This window comes from Schistocerca nitens, chromosome 5 (genome assembly GCF_023898315.1).
Source record: "Schistocerca nitens isolate TAMUIC-IGC-003100 chromosome 5, iqSchNite1.1, whole genome shotgun sequence".
NCBI lineage: Eukaryota > Metazoa > Arthropoda > Insecta > Orthoptera > Acrididae > Schistocerca > Schistocerca nitens.
Genome location: NC_064618.1, coordinates 334,890,031 through 334,913,698, shown reverse-complemented (window position 1 = coordinate 334,913,698; position 23,668 = coordinate 334,890,031). Strand labels below are relative to the sequence as shown.

Sequence of the window (23,668 nt, the reverse complement as noted above, 5' to 3'; positions counted from 1 at the left end):
ATTTCCAGGAGTGTATGTCAAAAGTTATCATTGTGCAAAAAGTATAGAAACAAAAAAGTTTTGTGTAGAGGAACATATAGAAGCATGTGCCTGTGAGCTTAAATTAAATGAAGGCACATTTATAGTTGTAACTGTATATAGGTCCCCATCGGGAAATTTTCATCTATTTCTGAAAAATTTGGACTTTTTGTTCTGCTATCTGTCAGACAGGGGGGAAGCAAATTATTATTTGTGGGGATTTCAATGTAGATTCTCTCAAAGAGGGTAATAGGAAAAATGACAATGAAGTATTACTCGGTTCTTTCAATTTGACACCCGTTATTGATTTTCCCACTGATAGATAATAGGAGTGTGGGTTAGCTACTACAAACAGCATAGTGTACGCATTATTGTGGCCAAGATAGACACAAAGCCCATGCCTACTACAGTAGTACAAGTTTATATGCCAACTAGCTCTGCAGATGATGAAGAAATAGATGAAATGTATGACGAGATAAAAGAAATTATTCAGGTAGTGAAGGGAGACGAAAATTTAATAGTCATGGGTGACTGGAATTCGTCGGTAGGAAAATGGAGAGAAGGAAACATAGTAGGTGAATATGGATGGGGGGGGGGGGGGAAATGAAAGAGGAAGCCGCCTTGTAGAATTTTGCGCAGAGCATGACTTAATCATAGCTAACACTTGGTTTAAGAATCATAAAAGAAGGTTGTACACCTGGAAGAATCCTGGAGATACTAAAAGGTATCAGATAGGTTATATAATGGTAAGACACAGATTTAGGAACCAGGTTTTAAATTGTAAGACATTTCCAGGGGCAGATGTGGACTCTGACCACAATCTATTGGTTATGAACTGCAGATTGAAACTGAAGAAATTGCAAAAAGGTGGGAATTTAAGGAGATGGGACCTGGATAAACTGAAAGAACCAGAGGTTGTAGAGAGTTTCAGGGAGAGCATAAGGGAACAATTGACAGGAATGGGGGAAAGAAATACAGTACAAGAAGAATGGGTAGCTCTGAGGGATGAAGTAGTGAAGGCAGCAGACGATCAAGTAGGTAAAAAGACGAGGGCTAATAGAAATCCTTGGGTAACAGAAGAAATATTGAATTTAATTGATGAAAGGAGAAAATATAAAAATGCAGTAAATGAAGCCGGCAAAAAGGAATACAAACGTCTCAAAAATGAGATTGACAGGAAGTGCAAAATGGCTAAGCAGGGATGGCTAGAGGACAAATGTAAGGATGTAGAGGCTTGTCTCACTAGGGGTAAGATAGATACTGCCTACAGGAAAATTAAAGAGACCTTTGGAGGGAAGAGAACCACTTGTATGAATATCAAGAGCTCAGATGGCAACCCAGTTCTAAGCAAAGAAGGGAAGGCAGAAAGGTGGAAGCAGTATATGAGAGTTTATACAAGGGCGATGTACTTGAGGACAATATTATGGAAATGGAAGAGGATGTAGATGAAGACGAAATGGGAGATAAGATACTGCGTGAAGAGTTTGACAGAGCACTGAAAGACCTGAGTCGAAATAAGGCCCCGGGAGTAGACAACATTCCATTAGAACTACTGATGGCCTTGGGAGAGCCAGTCATGACAAAACTCTACCATCTGGTAAGCAAGATCTATGAGACAGGCGAAATACCCTCAGACTTCAAGAAGAATATAATAATTCCAATCCCAAAGAAAGCAGGTGTTGATAGATGTGAAAATTACCGAACTATCAGTTTAATAAGTCATGGCTGCAAAATACAAACGCGAATTCTTTACAGACGAATGGAAAAACTGGTAGATGCGGACCTCGGGGAAGATCATTTTGGATTCCGTAGAAATGTTGGAACACGTGAGGCAATACTAACCTTACGACTTATCTTAGAAGAAAGATTAAGAAAAGGCAAACCTACGTTTCTAGCATTTGTAGACTTAGAGAAAGCTTTTGACAATGTTAACTGGAATACTCTCTTTCAAATTCTGAAGGTGGCAGGGGTAAAATACAGGGAGCGAAAGGCTATTTACAATTTGTACAGAAACCAGGTGGCAGTTAAGAGTCGAGGGGCATGAAAGGGAAGCAGTGGTTGGGAAAGGAGTGAGACAGGGTTGTAGCCTCTCCCCGATGTTATTCAATCTGTATATTGAGCAAGCAGTAAAGGAAACAAAAGAAAAATTTGGAGGAGGTATTAAAATTCTTGGAGAAGAAGTAAAAACTTTGAGGTTCGCCGATGACATTGTAATTCTGTCAGAGACAGCAAAAAGACTTGGAAGAGCAGTTGAACGGAATGGACAGTGTCTTGAAAGGAGAATATAAGATGAACATCAACAAAAGCAAAACGAGGATAATGGAATGTAGTCAAATTAAATCAGGTGATGCTGAGGAAATTAAATTAGGAAATGAGACACTTAAAGTAGTAAAGGAGTTTTGCTATTTAGGGAGTAAAATAACTGATGATGGTCGAAGCAGAGAGGATATAAAATGTAGACTGGCAATGGCAAGGAAAGCGTTAGAGAAATTTGTTAACGTCGAGTATAGATTTAAGTGTCAGGAAGTCGTTTCTGAAAGTATTTGCATGGAGTGTAGCCATGTATGGAAGTGAAACATGGGCGATAACTAGTTTGGACAAGAAGAGAATAGAAGCTTTCGAAATGTGGTGCTACAGAAGAATGCTGAAGATAAGGTGGGTAGATCACGTAACTAATGAGGAGGTATTGAATAGGATTGGGGAGAAGAGAAGTTTGTGGCACAACTTGACTAGAAGAAGGGATCGGTTGGTAGGACATGTTTTGAGGCATCAAGGGATCACAAATTTAGTATTGGAGGGCAGCGTGGAGGGTAAAAATCGTAGAGGGAGACCAAGAGATGAATACACTCAGCAGATTCAGAAGGATGTAGGTTGCAGTAGGTACTGGGAGATGAAGAAGCTTGCACAGGATAGAGTAGCATGGACAGCTGCATCAAACCAGTCTCAGGACTGAAGACCACAACAACAACAACAGATAACTTCTTTATAGACTAAGATAAGTTTAACCAGATAAATGCTCAGCCTATTGAGAATGGTCTTTCTGATCATGGTGCACAGCTAGTTACAATATATGACATAGCTCCATTCAGCAGTACTAAACAGTCCTCCAAAGTAGTACGTTCAGTCAACGATTTAACAATTGCAAATTTCAGGGAAAGCCTACAGCAGTTACACTGGGATGAGGTGTACCATGAACCTGATACCAATTTAAAATATAATTTATTTCATGGCACTTTTGTAAATGCATTTGAAAACTGCTTCCCCAAGAAAATAGTTAAATATACTCATAAGAAACCATGTAACAAACCATGGCTTACTAAGGGTATAAAATATCTTGTAACCGGAAAAGGGAAATGTATATGACAGCAAGAAAGAGTAGTGACCCAGAATCTATCAAACGTTATAAAAACTACTGTGCTATATTAAGAAAAGTTATTAAAAAATCCAGAAGTATGTGTATCATGTCTGAAATCAGCAACTCTAATAATAAAATTAAAACAATTTTATTAAAAGAGAAACAGGTCAAACAAGGGCACAGGAAGACAGTATCACCATCAAACTGAATGAAAACTTTACGAGCAAAAAGTCAGAAGTTGAAAATATTTTAATAATCATTTTCTAAATGTTGTGGATATAGTAGGATCCAGGTGTTCATTAGAAGATGCTAGGCTGTACCTATGCAATTTGATACAATTGAAATCTCACCCACTTCTCCCTCTGAAACCAGGAAAATAATAAACTTGCTTAAAAGCAAAAACTCACATGGAATTGATGGCATTTCCAGCAAAATACTAAAAGCTTGTTCTCAACAGATAAGTAAGATTCTCAGCCACCTGTATAATAGCTCTCTTAAACAGGGCATTTTCCTTGATAGACTGAAATATGCTATTGTTATAGCTTTGCATAAAAAAGGGGATAGATCTGATGTCAACAATTACCGTCCAAAGTAATGTATTCAAGAGTAGCTTCACATATCTGTAAAAATGAAGTACTAACAAAATGTCAGTTTGGTTTCCTGAAAAGTTTTCCAACAGAAAATGCCATATATGCTTTCACCAATCAAATTTTGAATGATCAGAATAACCGAACACCACCCATTTGAATTTTTTGTGATCTCTCAAAGGCTTTTGACTGTAAATCATGAAATTCTGCTAGACTAGCTCAAGTATTGTGGCATGAGTGGGACAGTGCACAAATGGTTTGATTCGTACCTAACTGGAAGGGTGCAGAAAGTTGAAATAAGGAGTTCTCATAATATGCAAAGATCAGCACATTCCTCACACTGGGCAACTATCAAGAATGGGGTTCCACAAGGGTCGGTCTTGGGTCCTTTGTTGTTCTTAATATATATTAATGACTTGCCATTCTATATTCAGGAAGAGGCAAAGTTAGTTCTCTTTGCTGATGATACAAGTATAGTAATCACACCTGTCAAACAAGAATTAACTGATGAAACTGTCAATAATGTCTTTCAGAAAATTACTAAGCGTTTCCTTGTAAACGGACTCTCACTGAATTTTGATAAGACACAGTACATACAGTTCCGTACAGTAAATGGTATGACGCCATTAAGAAATATAGACCTTAATCAGAAGCATATAGCTAAGGTAGAATATTCAAAATTTTTAGGTGTGTCCATTGATGAGAGATTAAATTGGAAGAAACACATTGATGATCTGCTCAAACGTTTGAGTTCAGCTACTTATGAAATAAGGGTCATTGCAAATTTTGGTAATAAACATCTTAGTAAATTAGCTTACTACGGCTATTTTCACTCATTGCTTGCATATGGCACCATATTTTGGGGTAATTCATCACTGAGGAATAAAGTATTTATCGCACAAAAGCGTGTAATCTGAATAATAGCTGGAGTCCACCTAAGATCATCCTTCAGACATTTATTTAAGGATCTAGGGATATTCACAGTGGCTTCTAAGTATATATACTCTCTTATGAAATTTTTTATTAACAACCAAACCCAATTCAAAAGTAATAGCAGTGTACATAACTACAATACTAGGAGAAAGGATGATCTTCACTATTCAAGATTAAATGTAACTTTGGCACAGAAAGGGGTAAATTATACTGCCAATAAAGTCTTTGGTCACATACCAAATAGTATCAAAAGTCTGACAGATAACCCACAAGTATTTAAGAAGAAATTAAAAGAATTTCTGAATAACAACTTCTACTCCATAGAGGAATTTTTAGATATAAATTAAGAAAAAAAGAAAAAAAAAAACAGAAAATTATAAAAAAGTAAAAAGTTGTTATATTAACTTAATTATGTCATGTATTGGAAAATATGACGCTTTCCACATCATTACGAAATATCGTATTCATGATCTATGGAACTAGTATTAATCTAATCTAATCTAACGTGAGTGTTAGGGGTATATTTCGTATCACATCTTGGACACAATCCTTCAACATACAACTCTGTAATATGGACAGCCACATCCGTAGAAATTCATGGTAAACTTGAATAAACTGGTGTTAACTGCTGATTTAGTCACCACCGTTTTCGCTGCATTAAAGCAGCATCTTCAGATGATTCTACAAAGAAAGGAAAACGTAATATATATATATATATATATATATACAAAAGTAAGCACAGCCAACAGGTGTAAAGCCAAATGAAAATACTTGCAGTAGTTTCACGTAAATTTGCACGCAGAGAAGCCAACAACGTTTCTTGTCACAGAATCCAACCCCACGAGGAGGAGAAGTGATTAAAAAATAGTAACCGGTAGAGCATTGGGTGGAACAGCGTGGCAAATGAGACACTGTGGCAAAAATAACCGTAGTTAATGTAATAATTTTGATTAAAATGTAATGCAAGAAGCATAAAATACCTTCAGTGGAGCGTCTGTCGGAGAAAAGTAGCCAATTAAACATCCCCGTTACGACAAATCTAAAAGCCCCCTCCAACGCCGCCCCAAGAAAGAAAATGTTAAACAAGATTAAAAATCGGAAAGCAATCAGATAATTAGGCTGTTTTGCCTAGACGTGCATCCTAGTACAAATTGAATACGGAAGAAAGACGAAAAATTTATAAAAAATCTGCTAAGGTAATGAATCTTACCTAAGGCAACTTACCGGCGACAAACTAGTCAGAAACGCGAGTGAATATCAGACAACAGGAGACCCCCATTTATAATGGCTAAACCTGGAAACCAGAATAACAGATTAATGAACCACCTAACATAAACTGAACGTTTCAGTACACCAAAACAACAGGAAATTTACAAACTATGTAGTTGGAGGCGGTCAGCTGCATACTAAACTGACGGGAATCGCCATATGAACAAAGGCGCTAGTGTCTTCCATCGCACATTAGAGTTTTTTAATACCTTTCGTCCTTGATCTGCATTCGATTTCCACATGGACGCTCATGTATGCCCCACAGCTTAATCAACTTTTTGCTTCCCGATTTTTTATCTTACATAACATTTTCGTCCTGGAGGGTTTTTTTATCTTTGTAATAATGGGGCTACTTAATGGGTTCCATTTCTCAGTCATATGGTACGTTGATGATATCTAATTTTATGCCTCTTGTATTTTTACATTTTTATCATATTTGTTACAGTACCGACGATTTTTTTTTCTAATACAGTGCCTCATCCCCTATATTATTTGCCCCATTGTTCTGCCGTTTATTGTTTTTTGACCACTTCCCTTCTGCATGGGGTTGGATTCTGTGTCTACGAACGTTGGGAGCGTCTCCATTTGTTGATCTATGTGACACTACTTTATTACTTTTTATTTGGGTTTATTTTTATTGTCTGATCTTCATTTTAAATACATATAGACTTCGATGCAGATTCACCTTAAGAGGCTGCTTTAACGCAACGAAACCGGTGGTGAATATATCTTCAGTTAACAGGTGTTTGCGGCTTTATTCAGGTTACATTTATAGTCATTTAATTTATCATAAATATGAACCAGGACGTTTGTGTGAAAATTCTCAGAAACCAAGTGCAGCCCTGTTTTCTATATAAGCCAACTTTGCCTTCTCGACTGGCTCACTAAATCACTTAACCTTAATAACATAAAAAATTGGAAGTAAGTGTTAAAGACAGCAGTCAACGTCCCTGCAAAATGGCAGCTCTACGGAATCTAACTCTCAACGACCAGCTTCAACGGTATACAGAGTAACTGAGCTTTGCAGAAACTTGTTCATTCTTTTCCTCGGTGAAATGAATAACTGATGCAATTATAGAGGGGAGCGGTGGTGTTTCACGCTATCTGGGTGACGTCTCCTCCATGTAACCAATTTTTGTCCATTGATGTATTTGACCAAATCATGGTTATTAATAGAATATTGCCTCTTACACATTTCGAATTTACATATTGCAAGGTATTACATTAAATATTTTTAAGTTAAAAAGGAAAGAGTGTACGGGAAGAGGCATACGTCTCCCGAAATGACCACGAAGAGAAATTAAGGCTAATACACAGACTTATGGGTAGTCATTCTTCCCACGCTCCATTCACTAATGAACACTTAATGGTACCAGAAGTACTCTCCAATACACACCTTCATGCGGTCTGAGGAGTATTTATTCAGATGCAGATTCAGGAACTATACCCATTCTTTCTGATGCTTACACAGTGGCCACTTTTTCCTTCCTAGGGCGAGTGATATGGCAACAGCCAACGACACTACATCCAATGTCTGTGGTTAGGGCTCACAGACATATTTTCTACACATCTTGATGCCCTCATATCTAAAGCCATTCCAAGCGGCAGGAGCAAATCGTTTTCAATCGGATTTTGGTATTAGACCAAATATAAGAGAACAAAAACAGCTGTAAATAAAATTAATATAAACTATTTAATCAAAAATTGTCATACAGATTTAGAATGATGGATGATAGCTTTCTTTACAAAACGGGTTTGAGCTCAGTCTGTACTGTAGTATTATAAGTAGTGTACGGAAGTAACTAATTACTAGTTACACATGTAGGACACTTTTCATGCCGACGAGTGTGGCCACTTTTCCCTGATTGAACGTCATGTCAGCATTAGTGGCCCGCTGATTGGACTACCATACAGAAAGACCTAAAAAGAAACTGCATTTTTAGGCCATACGTTTTTAATTTTGATGCGATGAAAATGTATTACTCTACATATAAATAAGGTAACAAGGGGTGTTCAGTAAGAATGGAATACATTTGTACATTTGCTTCGGCCAGCTTTCGCTGAAAAAATGCGGAATCTGTTGTGGAACGTCATGGAGTATTCCTGCTTCAGCCCCTAGCATATCACGAAGTTCCGATAATTTGTGGCACCATACATTGCCTTCAAAATGACGTCTGCAACGAAGAACGGGTTCCAAGCAGAGTGCTGTCACTTAGTTTCCTTTAGCGGAGAATCAGAACACTGCAAATATTCATAGGCGCTTGGAGAATATCTACGGAGATCTGGCAGTGAACAAAACTACGGCGAGTCGTCGTGCGACGCACCCGTCATCATAGCAACCACGTCGCTCAAACCTCTTCCCTCGCGTGCCGGCCGGCGGCTCACATCTGTCACTCCTAAAGTGCTGGAACGTGCGAGAGGACACTCTCATTCGAGGTGATCAACGGCTCACAATCAAGCACCTCTCTGCTCTGTTAGACGTCCCTGTGGTAGTGGCCGAGCGAGGTAGCGCAGTGGTTAGCACACTGCACTCTCATTTGGGAGGACGACAGCTCAGACTCGCGTACAGCCATCCGATATAGGTTTCCCCTGATTTCCCTAGATCGCTCCAGCCAAATGCCGGAATCATTCCTTTGAAAGGGCACCGCCTGTTTCGTTCCCCATCCTTGACACCATCCGAGCTTGTGTTTCGTCTCTGATGACCTCAATATCGACGGGCGTTAAAGCCAATCTTTCTTCCTTCCTTCTGTTAGCAGTACTAATAAATTCGTCCTCCATTGGGGTTCTTCGTCGCCTAACAAAAGACCATAACGAGCAACGAATGACCATCTGTGGGTCACGATGCTGATCGTGACAATTTTTGTCTAACGTAGAGTTGTGCCACATCGTCTCTCCTCAGAATAAAATGTTCAAACTCACACCCTCAGCCAGTAAAGCGATAGTGACGGTCGTCTGGATCTCCTTCATGGTGCAACGATCAACTCCTAAGTGTACTGTGAAACCCTCACGAAATAGAAGAAACGGCTTCAGTGTGTTAGTCAACACAGTAATGCAAACGAACTTCTTCTCCATGACAATGCAAGGCGTCACACAAGTCGGGGAACTCCGACAGGAGCTCACAAAACTTAATTGGACTACAGCCCGGATCTCGCACCTTCCGTCCCCCTCCCTTTGGCCCAATGAATGAGCGATTCCGCTGGAAGCTTTAAGTGGATAGTGTCCTCGGAGTCTTTCGCGACGGCATACATGAGTAAAACGTTCTCGGTTTTCAAACCGCGGCAATTCGAATAAACTCCTCGAGCTTTCGATGACCAGGGCTGCCAGGGCTGCTACGGTTATCGCTTATATAGGCATGATGACATCACCAGCAGCCAATCAGATAGACCCAATGTGGATCGTGTGCGTAAGTCGACTCGGGCTGTTAGCGAGGCTATCGCCCCTGGCAGCACCGGTGACGTCAGGTGGAGCCAGGGGCACGCGCCACGTTTGAAAATGCCGCTCCAGCGTCGCGCATCTGTTTTCGCTTTCTTTCGATGTCCAGCGGTAGCAGCCCCGGCAGTCAGTGAACTCCTGACGACGATGGCGGAGATGGGCATCGAAAACTCGAGGATTTTATTCGATCTGACGCGGATTGAAAACAAAGAACATTTTATTCATTTACGTGGATTATGGAGAGATTATTGATGCAGCAAGACGTTGCTTACGAAATCCACCAACAGAGTGGCACCGTGCGAGCATACATGCCCTACCTGTATGGTGATGTATCGCCGTCGCATTGAACGGAGATTATGTTGAAAAATAAGGTCTTGTAGCCAAAAGTGTGTTGGAATAACATGGTCTATTAGAATCATGAATTAAATCAACCTACTTTCCACAAAAACGCTTCCGCTCCTCGTATAAATGACGTACAGGTTTTGATGCCATATCGGAACGAGAGCGATCGCATGTAAAGTATAAATGAAAAGAATCAGTGCAGATGGCAGTAGTTACTTCTTTATTAATTACAGTAACCGGTTTCGGTCTAAACGACTAACTTCATATCCACGGGTACGTTTGCAGCCAGTTCAGGAAGCTGTTGTGAGTAGCAACAGGTACCAGAATGCCCCCGTGAACGGCTCCGTGTGCGTGCGTGCATGTGTGTGTGTCTGTGTGTGTTTACGCTTGTAACATAGATCTACAGTTACGACAACGGAATTGTGTGTTTTGCAGGTGGCAGGACGACCCAGAAGAATCGTCTCTGGTCAACACAAGGTGCTTCCTGTCGTCTACTGGCTACGTGGAGTGTATGCCGCCTGCCTACTTCCGCTCGCATTGCAAGCAGGACAATTCTCGCTGGCCCTACAGCAGGCACAACTGCACCCTGCGGCTCGCCTCCAAGTTGCCGGTCCAGAAGCTCAAGTTCGAACTTATGGAGGTCAGTACTTCTGCCATTTACGTAGCGCTCGCACTTCGCTAGCTCCTGGATGGCTATAAGGGAATGTGGAACCACTTTCACCTTATTGTCCTACACTCATGCTCATAAATTAAGGATGATTGCAGAACGTGGTGCCACAAAATGTGGCACTACACAAAACTGGCGCTAATAGCAGAAGCACATAGGGAACACACACGACACAGACCTGTAAGTACACGGTATTAGTGATAAGTTGGGAAAGCCGTCCCGAAACACATGTGCTACAAAACGCCACTCTTTCCTGCGCATGCACCCCGACATCAATATGGGATATGATCACCATGCACACGTACACAGGCCGCACTACGGGTTGGCATACTCTGTATCAGGTGGTCGAGCAGCTGCTGGGGAATAGCGTGCCATTCTTGCACCAGTGCCTGTCGGAGCTCCAGAAGAGTCGTAGGGGTTTGAAGACGTGCAGCGATACGTCGACCGAGAGCATCCCAGACGTGATCGATGGTGTTTAGGTCTGGAGAGCAGGCAGACCACTCCATTCGCCTCTTATCTTCTGTTTCAAGGTACTCCTTCACAATGATAGCTCGTGGTGCCGTGCGTTGTCATCCATCAGGAGGAAGGTGGGACTCACTGCACCCCTGAAAAGGCGGACATACTGGTGCAAAATGATGTCCCGATCCACCTGACCCGTTACAGTTCCTCCGTAAAAGATAAGCAGGGGTGTAAGTGTACCAATCACAACCGCACCCCACACCATCAAACAACGACCTCCATACAAGTCCCTATCAAGGACATTAAGGGATTGGTACCTGGTTCCTGGTTCATGCCAGATGAAAATCCGGCGAGAATCACTGTTCAGTATACCTGTACTCGTTTGTGGACATAACCTGGGACCACTGTTCCAATGACCATGTACTTTGTTCTTGACACCAGGCTTTACGGGCTCTCCTGTGACTAGGCGTCAGTGGAATGCACCTTGCAGGTCTCCGGGCCAATAATCGTCTGTTCAGTCGTCTGTAGACCGTGTGTGTGGAGATAACTGTTCCAGGTGCTGAAATATGGTCCCGAATAAGGCCGTGTGCGGGCACTGATGGTGAGATATCGGTCTTCTTGTGGTGTTGTACACTGTGGACGTCCCGTACTGTAGCGCCAGGACACGTTTCCAGTCTGCCGGAATCGTTGCCATAATCGTGAGATCACACTTTGTGGCACGTGCTACGACCTGCAGTGTTTGACCAGCCTCCACTCGCCCTAGTATTCAACCCCTCATAACGTCATCAATATGTGTTCTTTGAGCCATTTTCAACACACAGTCACCATTAGCACGTCTGAAAACGTCTGCACACTTACTCGGTGCACCGTACTCTGACATGCACCAAAGCACTACTGCGTATGTTGACTGCTGCCAGCGCCACCATGCGACGACCGCAGGTCACATGCACCATATGGTCATACCCCGAGGTGATTTAAACCCACATACCGCCCACCAGAGCTTTGTTTCATCATGTATCAGCATTATCCTTAATTCATGAGCATGAGTGTAATTAGTTCCTCAATGAGCCACATTTGCATGAATTGGCTGCTTATTTGTTTTCCAGATGATGTGTAACGAAAGTAAAAAGTGCCCACTGCTTATAAAATATCGAAAACGTCTAAATAGTGGTAAATGTGGCTTCGTCGGAACGCACTTTCACCGTGTAAAATGGACTTTTTCGCTACCATGAGCTTCCTGTTCAGCGAATCAGTGATTATCGTTCTCTAACTCCTTGAAAACTAAGTCGCTTGCAGTCACATAAATATTAACTGAATTTAGTCCTAGTTCTATCGCAAGAAACCACACAAGGGAAATCTGACTTCAGGACTTCAGATCGATCAATTACGAATCGATCTTTGCCAAATGGTTTCTAATAAGCTTCTCTCGAAGAGTACATGCGGTTAATGAGCACAGGAGGCAGGACGGCATGAAGCTGTGCACAGTGGAAAAATTTGGTATTACTTAGGACGAAGCTTTAGACAATGTAGCTAAAGGGCATCGTCGAGTACTCTCAGACCAATATCGCCTTCGTTAACCTCAGTAAATACTTTCTAGATGGACGTGACTCCAAGACCTGCATAACGCGTACAAGTTCACAGGAGCAAATAATAGAAGAAGATGTGGCTTCGCTTTATGCTAACTACTTAAGCCCCATCTTATTCTATTATTTTCTCCTGTGAACGTGTACGCCTTATGTAGGTCTTTGAGTCACTCACGTCCATCTAGAAAGTATTTACTGCGGTTTACAAAGGCGATATTGGCCTGATGTACTCGACGATGCCCTTTAGCTACATTGTCTAAAGCTTCGTCCTAAGAAATACCAAATTAAAATCAGCCTGAAGATGTCTAAATAAGGTGAAACGCGTAGTTGATAAATAAAAAAGAAACTAAAATTGCAACCAAGACTGTTTTCAACTTTTACTAAATTCTGTAGGAATTCACCAACGCACTAGTGATTCTAGTTACACCCCCGTTTATAAAAACTGTCTTTAGCGAAGGTAGCTAGAGATACATGTGCTGCTGACTATCAAACGTTGTGAAAATGAAGATAAAACTCACTCATATCGACTTCTGGCACATGATCTTCCACCCTGGCTTCGTAAGAAAATGAGAGAGCACAGGCAGAGACACTCTGCAGAACTTGACAAAACTACAAAATCTCATGAAAAGTGGATTGGCTGCCATCTTTCAAAACTGCAGACCATTTGTTTTGAATTCTCAGATAAGTGAACGATCGTAGTTATTAAACTGCACGGACTGACACTTCGTGTGCGCTAGTAATTTACCAATTGAAGACATAAAGTCTGACGCTATCTACTCAGTGGAGGAATGAGGCGTTCCGAGTGGTTGTACGAGGGGTATTCGTTATTGGTGCAACAAATTTTTCTTCTGAAAGCAGGCTGGTTTTATTCGAAGTTCCAGTACAACATATTATTACCGAGTAATTTACATTATCTGTACAGATTCTGCAAGTCATTGTGCATTGAGGATACGTTGCACCATTATTAGCGGCTCTATTCCATCTGGTTAGAGAAAGAGTATTCTGAATACGCTCAAAAGAAAGATTAGCTAGAAAATGAGCTGAGGCCGCTCAACAGAGGGATAACGGCGGGTCATGACGGCATACCTAAAACAGTACGCGAAAGAATTTGGAACTCTCCTGGCTCAGTGGCAGAATATGGCGTTCCGACTGGTTGAATTAGAGGCGTTTAATAATTAACGCATTTTTTTCTGAAAGCAGGTTGGTGTTATTTCGGATTGCGGTACATCGTATTACTACCCACACTTCTAGCTAAAAAACCCGATTTCCAACCATAATGTCCGTTCAATGCAACTGCCTTACGCCACGTTATTGAGATGGTCAGTTTGTCAGCATGCTATCACTCACTGGTCGACGTTGGAGCCAATGTCTTCCTACATCAATAATCTCCACATCACCCAAGTACTGCTTCCCGCGGAGTGCATAAAAAATGGTTCAAATGGCTCTAAGCAGTATGGAACTCAACATCTGAGGTCATCAGTCTCCTAGACTTAGAGCTACTTAAACCTAACTAACCTGAGGACATCACGCACATCCATGCCCGAGGCAGGATTCGAACCTGGGACCGTTGCATCAGCTCGGTTTCGGACTGAAGCTCCAGGAACCGCTCGGCCACAGCGGCCGGCTCCGAATGCATCATTCATTGAGCCAAACAGATGGAAATGACAAGGTGCGAGATTCCGACTGTAGGGTGGATGTGGATGAATACTCAAATGAAATGTTGTGAACTCCTCTCGGGCGTGTAGAATTGAGTGAAGCATTGCGTTGTCGTGGGAAAGGAGATTTGGTATGCATTCTTGTGGCGAGGGTGATACAATACTCTTAAGGATTGATGTTTGCGCCATGAGGGAGGACCTCAAACAGAACAGCCCCTTCAAAGTCCCAGAAGACTGTTGCGCCATGAGGGAGGACCTCAAACAGAACAGCCCCTTCAAAGTCCCAGAAGACTGTCGCAATGGCTGAGGGTGCCACTCTGAACATTTTCTTCTAAGGAGAGGTTGTGTGGCGCCACTTCATGGGTTGCGGTTTTGTTTCCGGTTGGACGTTGTGAACCCATGTTTCATTGCCTGTGACGATGTTCGACAAAAAGTTATCACGGTCAGCCTCGTAACGCGCAAGCAATTCTACAGAGGTTGTCCCTCGTTGATCAAGGTGTGCTGTAGGCGGCGATGAACCCAGCGGGCACATACCTTTGAGTACCTGAACTGGTTGCTGCACTAGCATTAGTCTTAGTCGTAGTAAAGGGGAATTTTGTTATAATTCAGTAAATTCGCGGTTGGGCGATGAAGTCTGGGGCTGCTGGCAGTGTGTAGTAATAGTCTGCAGCCAATAGGCCAGGCAGGGTAAACAGGGCGCTAGCTGCGGCGGCGTTATTACATGCACAACGTGTTTGGCTCTGAGCACTATGGGACTTAACGTCTGAAGTCATCAGTCTCCTAGAACTTACAACTACTTCACCCTAACCCACCTAAGGACATCACACACATCCATGCCCGAAGCAGGATTTGAACCTGGGACCGTAGCGGTCGCGCGGTTCCAGACTGAAGCGCCTAGAACCGCTCGGCCACACCGGCCGGCCACGATGTGTTTGGTGTGAAGCAAAAGCTAGGCAGGGAACTGCTGCGTTGCTTGAAGTTATTGCAGTGTATGAGGCAAGGGCACTAGGCCAGAGCTAGGAGGGCGATGTGTAAATGGTTGACGTATGGGAATTTACCCCTGCCATAGTTTCTGTCTCTGACAATACGTCAGAAGGGAAAAGCAGTATAGATAGACGGGCAATTTTAGCTAGAGACAAGTGTGTGCCAGGTCAGTCCAGAGTCCGGTCTACACTTATAGGGGCCAGTCAGGAAGCGATGTTGTAATTATTCTGTGTAACCTGTGTAAGCGGCGCGGTGGGTCCAAGAGTCCCAAGTTCGATCATTGACGCCTCCGCACGGTGAACGAGCATGTCAGCACTACCAATAAAGACGTCCAGTTGAGCGGCGAGGTGTTTGATTGTGATCCACCGCTCACCTCGAACGGGAGTGCCCGCACATTGCAGGAGTCACAGCTGTGTGCGGCCGGGCGGAATGCGAGAGATAGGATAGGTTTGCGTGATCTTGTGGCGATGATGACAGACGCCTCACCGAGCAACTCACAGTGCCTTTGTTCTCTCCTACATTACCGTAGATATTCAGAAATCCCCCATGAACATCTGCGATGCTCTGGTTTCCTATCAAATGAAATTCAGTGACAGTTTTCTGCCTTGGACGCAGCTCACTTACAGACGCCATTGTGAAGGGTACTTTCGAAACGACAGACTTCCGCTGCATATTACACAATTAAGATTCTGAGTATTCATTCCCATAAAGAAATGAAAACGCAAAACCCGTCGTCAATTTTTCCATCGTTGGAAGCCACACTGAAAACTGATGGAAACAGTATCCGAAAATGAAAGAGACATTGAATTACAAACATATTTAAAATCTTGGGACGGCGCGAAATAAGAAAATATTAATAAACAAGAATATGTCACTACAACATTTTCAAATTGTAGTTCATTTAAGGAACGTAGGAGCCGAGAGCTCTCTGTAGGTGCTAAAGACCTAATAGTAATATAAATATAATATTTATAGTTAAACTGCATCACAGAGTCTGGTGTTCCATACGTTTCGGATGAACTGACGTAGCTTAGAGACCGCCCCCTGGTGATCTCTGGTCTAGCTAGTTGAACACTGGACTCCACCCTTAAGGTTCCAGTTGCAGGCGGGTACGGGTGGGGATTATTCCTCGTTCCAGTCTCTCCAGATCGACTCAGTCTGCTATTAAATAATTACTGGGGACGTATCTCGGAGGTATAAAGGTCGTCGGGGCAATGAATGGTCTGACTACCGTCCCTGTCCTAGTGCCGCAATCAGGCTAGCTGACTCGCTAGGGCCTTGCGCCAAACACTTTTCCCTTTATGTTTCTAGTGACCGAAAATTCTCTTCTGTAGGAGTCCACTTGCATTCCACAGACAACAAACTAGAGAAACCCACTTAACTTTGTTCCATCACGAGATCAAGAAGGCCGGATATGCTGGACACAGGATGATTTCCGGAAGGTGTTCGATACAATTCTGCTCTGTAAGCGAGCAGGCAGAATATCAGACCACGTTTGTGATCGGGATGAAGAGCTCGTGGAATGTGTCACTGACCTTATATCACACACAGTAGGAAAAACTGTGGAGGTAAAAATAAAAGTAAATTCGTGAGTATCTCAGGAGGAGTGTTATAAGCTCATCACTGTTCACAGCGTATATAAATCACCTAGTGGGCAATGGAAGAAGATATATGAGGCTGTAACTAGGTGATGCTGTATAGAGAGCAGCTGCTGCGATGGAAAGATGAAGCAAAATTCAGGAACACCTGCAGAGGATCGAGGCAGGTGTAGGGATTGACAGTTGGCCCTCAAACAGTTGTAATATTAATAAGACAATAATTTTAAAAGGCGAAACTATCAGTTCGTGTATGAGTTCATAATTGCCGAACAATCACTGGAAGCAGTCACAATTAAATATCTAGGAGTAGGATGCATGCATACGATCGATTTGAAATGAAACGACTACATAAAATTAACCTAGTCAGACTTCTTAACGTAAATCAATGGAAGAATCATCAGGAGGTACAGCGTACCCTCTTTTGACCAGTACCTGAATATGCCTAACAAATAGGACTGACACAAGAAACAGAAGATTTATAGGTTCGCTTAGCAAACGAGAAAGTGTCATTGAACTCCAAGTGACAGCTGCTAAAACACAAGCACGTATCACGGTGTGGTTTACTGTTAAAAATTCCAAGAGTGTACATATTTAGAGGAGTCGACCAGTGGGTTACTTCCGTGAGGAAAGACCATAAAAGTTAAGAGATACCTGTTCACACTGAATCTTACCGACAACTATTGTTGGATTCGGTTGCCAGTCGGGTCGGAGATTTCCTCCTCTCGAGGACTGGGTACAATGTTGCCCTCACTTTCGTATCGTCATGAGGGACCCTCCGCTACTGACACGGCTCTATGGGCACGTCTCGAAAACCGATAAATTAAAAAAAAAAGAAAAGAACTATTGTCCCCACGCACTATTCGCGGGACGGATAAGGGGGGAATTTACAGTGATACACATAGTTCCATCCACCACCCACCATGATATGGTTTGCGAGGTATAGATGTTTATGCAAAACACAACGTTTAACAAATTCTGCTCATCTGACCACTGTGTTTTAGTGCGGGGATAATTCTATTTGGTACATCTGTGAAGAAGGTAAATAAAGTACACAAATTCACCAATTGACATGTTCATTGAAACACGACCTACTTTAATACGTTTGGAAGTAAAGTAACTTAATACCATTGAGACAACTTAATGAAGTACTAGGCGCTTCAGTCTGGAACCGCGCAACTGCTACGGTCGCAGGTTCACATCCTGCCTCGGGCATGGATGTGTGTGATGTCCTTAGGTTAGTTAGGTTTCAGTAGTTCTAAGTTGTAGGGGACTCATGACCTCGGATGTTAAGTCCCTTAGTGCTCAGAGCCATTTGAACCAATTATGCCGAAGTCGTATGGGTTTCACATTAAAACCCTACCTTTCATACCAATTTTGGAAGGATGTTTTCAGTACGGATCGCAGCTCCTTCGTGTGTCCTATTCACACCCTGGCTCGTTAATGCCCGACATATTTTATTAACTGTGATATCTCCGGACGTGAAAGCTTACAGTTTACGATCCACGGTCGTGTGCAGCCATGCCGACTACCCCGCCGTGCCCCGCTGCACTAGATTTCTCGTTTTAGGATTAATGGCGCTAACAGCCCAGTCGAGGTGGTCTCACAGTTTCTAGAGATGACTTATATCAGAGACGTTTGTGGCCAGGGGAGTACAATAAACTCATTCTGGTTCTCTCTGAACCGCGCACATACACTGCGACCCATGTGACACAGTTCTTGTCCCCATGGCAGATGCCGTCGTACCAGAAAAAACAAACCACATACAGCGGTAGACATCGTCTGTAAGGGCAGGTGCGTACTTGTGTAGATCGACTGTGCCATTCGGAGTAACGAGATCACCCACGGAATGCTACTTAACAATTGCCCAAGCCATAACGCTTTTTCGCGGCCTGGACTCTTCCGATGACCGTTCTAGGACTTCTCGAAATCCATCGTTCTCGGGGACATGGGACGGCGGCTGATGAAACAGATAATGAAATCGAACCACTACAGCCATATCATCGAAGAAACTCATTTCAAAAAACTAGATTTTGGTCAACACTTATGCCATCTTTAGGTCCACTAAAAACCAATATAAGCGCGGGTTGGTAACTAGCATTCATTTCCTTTTCGCGCAGTCATAGCTTAGAAACATCGTGCGGCTTACGTACTAATAGTGGGGTCGCAGAAAAACACGTTGGCATCAAAGGACGTTGCAGGAGCTGAAACTCTCGGGTCGGTTAAAAATCGGACGTAGCACTAAAAAGTCTCAAATGACTCCCGTTCAAAGAGCATGAAAAAGAAGACTGTGACAAACGGCTAAATATTGCGCATGAATGGAAAATCCTTGACTCTGCTGGCAACCCGGAAACCTAAGTTTGAATTATGAGTAGTTTTCATCATGTGTTTTAAAGCGGCATAGAAAAATCTGAAGTTTTTTCCCCTTATCTTTTCTCTGTACATAGTAGGTTAGGTTGATGCATAAAATCACCGTGTTTTTGTTTTGCATGTTGGTTTTCTAGTTACCATGAGTTAATTGATTGATTGTCATTTTTATTAGTATGAAGACAGTAACTGTTCTCGAATGAACAGATACCACTGATGACCGTGCAGCATCGTTAGAATATATGATAATTAATTGAAACCCTCGGCTGCCGACAGGTGTTGTTGACATACCTCGATGGGGACAGTTGAAAATGTGTGCCCTAACCGGGACTCGAACCCGGGATCTCTTGCTTACATTGCAGACGCTCTATCCATCTGAGCCACCGAGACAGAGATAAAAGGCGACTGCACAGACCTATCCCTTGCACGCTCCCACCGAGCCGGCCGGTGTGGCCGAGCGGTTCTAGGCGCTACAGTCTGGAACCGCGCGACCGCTACGGTCGTAGGTTCGAATTCTGCCTCGGGCATGGATGTGTGTGATGTCCTTAGGCTAGTTAGGTTTAAGCAGTTCTAAGTTCTAGGGGACTGATGACCTCAGATGTTGAGTCCCATAGTGCTCAGAGCCTTTTTTTTTTTTTTTTTTTTTTTTTTTTTTGCACGCTTCCCGTGAGACCCACATTCCCAACCGTCCACAGTCTACATACGTAATGTACCTAACAGATATTTGCCCATCCACTCATTACTCGCGCCCACTAAGTTGACGATTCCCGTAATCGTTCGGACAACCTGTGCGTATTCGCACAGACGAAGGACAATGGCCGGGTAGCCTTTAACTATATATGAAGAGAACAGTTGCTATCTTCATATACAGTTAAAGGCTACCCGGCCATTGAACTTCGTCTATGCGAATGCGCACAGGTTGCCCGAACTCTTACGGGAATCGTCACCTTAGAGGGCGCGAGTAATGAGTGAATGGGCAAATATCTTATTAGGTACATTACCTATGTAGAATGTGGGTCTCACAGGCAGCGTGCAAGGGATATGTGCCTGCAGTCGCGCTATTCATCTGTGTCCTCGGTGGCTCAGATAACCGGCACGGTAGCTCAGCGTGTTCGGTCAGAGGGCTGCATGCTCTCTGTAATTAAAAAAAGAAAAACTGAGTCAAGAAATCATCGATCAACTGGAACAGATGTCTTGTGACATCCGCCTAGACCAAACGCAACGAACTATATCGAAGAAAATTAATAAGAAATAAAGAAAGAAAGAAAGAAAAAAAGATGGATAGAGCGTCTGCCGTGCAATCAGGAGATCCCGGGTTCGAGTCCCAGTCGGGGCACATATTTTCAACTGTCCCCATCGAGGTATATCAACAACACCTATCGACAGCTGACGGTTTCAATAAATTATCATTTACTTTTATTTGTAGTTCGATGTTACGATTTGAGTTTAAATAATGTCATTTTCTCATTCGAAAGTAGTGGGTGGAGCCATGGACACTAGAAAATTGAACTAAAAATGGATAAATCTGAACATTTTCGATATATTCTTCTGTTTGAGTTCAATAGAGAGGTGACAGCAGCGGAGGCTACCAGAAACATTTTCGTTATGTACTGAGATAATGCTTTTGGGCAGAGCATGGCCACAAAATGCTTTTGTCGTCTTAAGAATGATCGTTTTGCATTAGCGACTCTCCACATTCAGGAAGACCTTCATGGATTAAAGAACACTAATGCACAATGTTTCACTCTGGTGCACTCGTGAGCTGGCAAATGTGGCCATTTCTGATCTTTTCATCATTTTGTGACATTTGGGCGCAACGCGGATGGTTCAAAAGTCGGGTATATGGGTATCACGTGGTTTAAGCCAAAATGAAAAATCAGCAGGTGCCCATGTGTGCGTCTCTGCTTGTTCGTCAGCAATTGACTCGTGAAGAACGAAGATCATTCCCATCCTGTATCGTTACTGTGAAGAGAAATGGTGTCTTTATGCCAAAATGAGGAAAAAGAAAGGAATGGTTAAACCCAAAAAAAGCAACCACTCCCCATACAAAGACCTGCGAGCATCAACAAAAGACAATGTTATGCTATTGCGAAACAGCGAGACTGTGGTGTACTTCTGATTGCGTCCCTACCACGTGACCTTCACTGCTGACGATATTGTCAACATCTAAGACGTCTTGCAGACGCAGCCCAAGAACAACGACCAAGAAGACTGCCTGAAGTGACGCTTCTACACGGTCACTCCCGTCTGGATTCTGCTAGACTGAAAAAAAAAGCATCATACAGGAGTTTGGCTGGAAAGTCGTTCCATAGCCACCTTATTCACCTGATATTTGGCCCTCAGATATTCTCCTTTTAGGCTCTCTATCGAACATTCTTGAAGGATTTTCCTTTCCGGATGAAAAATTCTCTCCGAACATGACTCGACGACTTCCACGCCAAAAACCATGTGATTTCTACAGTGACGGAATACAAAAGTTACACAAGCGTTGGCAGACTGTTGAAAACAGCGAACGAGAAAATATTACTGACGACTGTTACGTGTATCCGTTTAAGGGAAATCGCTACGAACTTATGCAACAATGCAATATTTCCGAAAGTATTCATCTACATGGATACTCTGCAAATCACATTTAAGTACCAGGCAGAGTGTTCATCGTACCACCTTCACAATAAATCTCTATTATTCCAATGTCGTACAGCGCGCGGAAAAAGCGAACACTTATATCTTTTCGTCCGAGCTCTGATTTCCCATACTTTATTGTGGTGATCGTTTCTCCTTACGTAGGTCAGCGTCAACAAAACATTTAGTGATTGATGTTTCGTGAGAAGATTCCGCCGCAACGAGAAACGCCTTTGTTTTAATGATGTCCACCCCAACTCCTGCATCATTTCAGTGAAGCACTCTCCGATATTTCGCGATAATACAAAATGTGCTGCCTTTCTTTGAACTGACACGATGTACAACGACAGTCCTATCTGTAAGGATCCCACACCGCGCAGCAATAATCTAAAAGACGGACGGACAAGCGTAGTTTAGGCAGTATCTTTAGTAGATCTGTTACATTTGCCAAGTGTTCTGCCAATAAAATGCTGTCTTGGGTTATCCTTCCTCACAACGTTCTATGTTCTTCCAGTTTACGTTCTTCGTAATTATAGTTCCTAGGTATTTAGTTCAATTTACGGCATAGGTTTGTCTGATTTATCGTGTCACCGAAGTTTATCGAATTCCTTTTAGCACTCCGTGGATGACCTCACACTTTTCGTTCTTTAGGGTAAATTGCCAATTTTCGCGCTATACAGATATTTTTCCTAAATCGTTTTGCAATTGTTTTTGATCGTCTAATGACTTCACTTGATGATAAACGACAGCGGCATCTGCAAACAATCTAAGACAGCTTTCAGATTGTCCCCTAAATCGTTTACATAGATAATTAACAGCAAAGGGCCTATAACACAACCTTGGGGAATGCCAGAAATTACTTCTGTTTTCACTCGATTACTTTCCGTCAGTTACTACTGTCCTCTCTGACAGGAAATCACAAATCCAGTCACGTAGCTGAGACGATATTCCATAAGCACGCAATTTCACTACAAGCCGCTTGTATGGTACGGTATCAAATGCCTTCTCGAAATGAATAAACACGGAATCAGTTTTAAATCACTTGTCAATAGCATTCAACACTTCGTGTTAGTAAAGAGCTAGTTGTGTGTGTCACTAGGCCGTTTCCTTCGAGGTAATTCATAATGTTCGAACACAATATATGTTCCAGAATCCCGCTGCATATCGACGTCAATGATATGGTTCTGTAATTTAGTGGATTACTCCTACTACCTTTCTTGAATATTGGTGTGACCTGTGGCACTTTCCAGTCTTTAGGTACGGATCTTTCGTCTTTAGAATGGCTGTATATGATTGTTATGTATGGATCTATCCTATCAGCATACTCTGTAAGGAATCTAACTGGTACAGTCTGGACATTAAAACTTGCTCATGTTAAGTTGTTTAAGTTGCTTCACTGCTCCGAGGATATCTGCTTCTGCGTTACTCATGTTGGCAGCTGTTCTTGATTCGAATTCTGGAATTTGTGATCATCATATCACTTAGTAGTCTGTATTGTTCGATATTCTGCTGCCAGTGCCCCCTTTAATCGCGTAATAACGGCTGCACCAGGATAGTCGGGCCACTTACATCACTACAAGTTTGAATACGTATTTATAAGTGAATTTTGCATGACGTTGCTGGTAAACAGTTTTCGATTCCTTTGAAGCTCTCTTGAAATAGAGAAAGACAAGCGTGCAATGATACGGCAGTAACGCACTCAGTTTCGCTTCGAATTTTCATAAATAATCTACGTTCTAGATATGTTAGTTATCCCAGAAGTTGTAAGATACTTAAAGTTATTGGACGCTCTTAAATATC

General features: G+C 42.5%; 1 protein-coding gene across 1 annotated transcript in view; it reads left to right on the top strand.

The window, feature by feature from the left end:
* LOC126259491 (neuronal acetylcholine receptor subunit alpha-3-like) overlaps positions 1–23,668 on the top strand; it is a 157,341-nt gene that overhangs the window by 48,223 nt on the left and 85,450 nt on the right. The window contains exon 5 of the mRNA XM_049956331.1: positions 10,372–10,576. Coding sequence (XP_049812288.1) covers positions 10,372–10,576 — 205 coding nt within the window. The remainder of the gene's footprint in view (positions 1–10,371; positions 10,577–23,668) is intronic.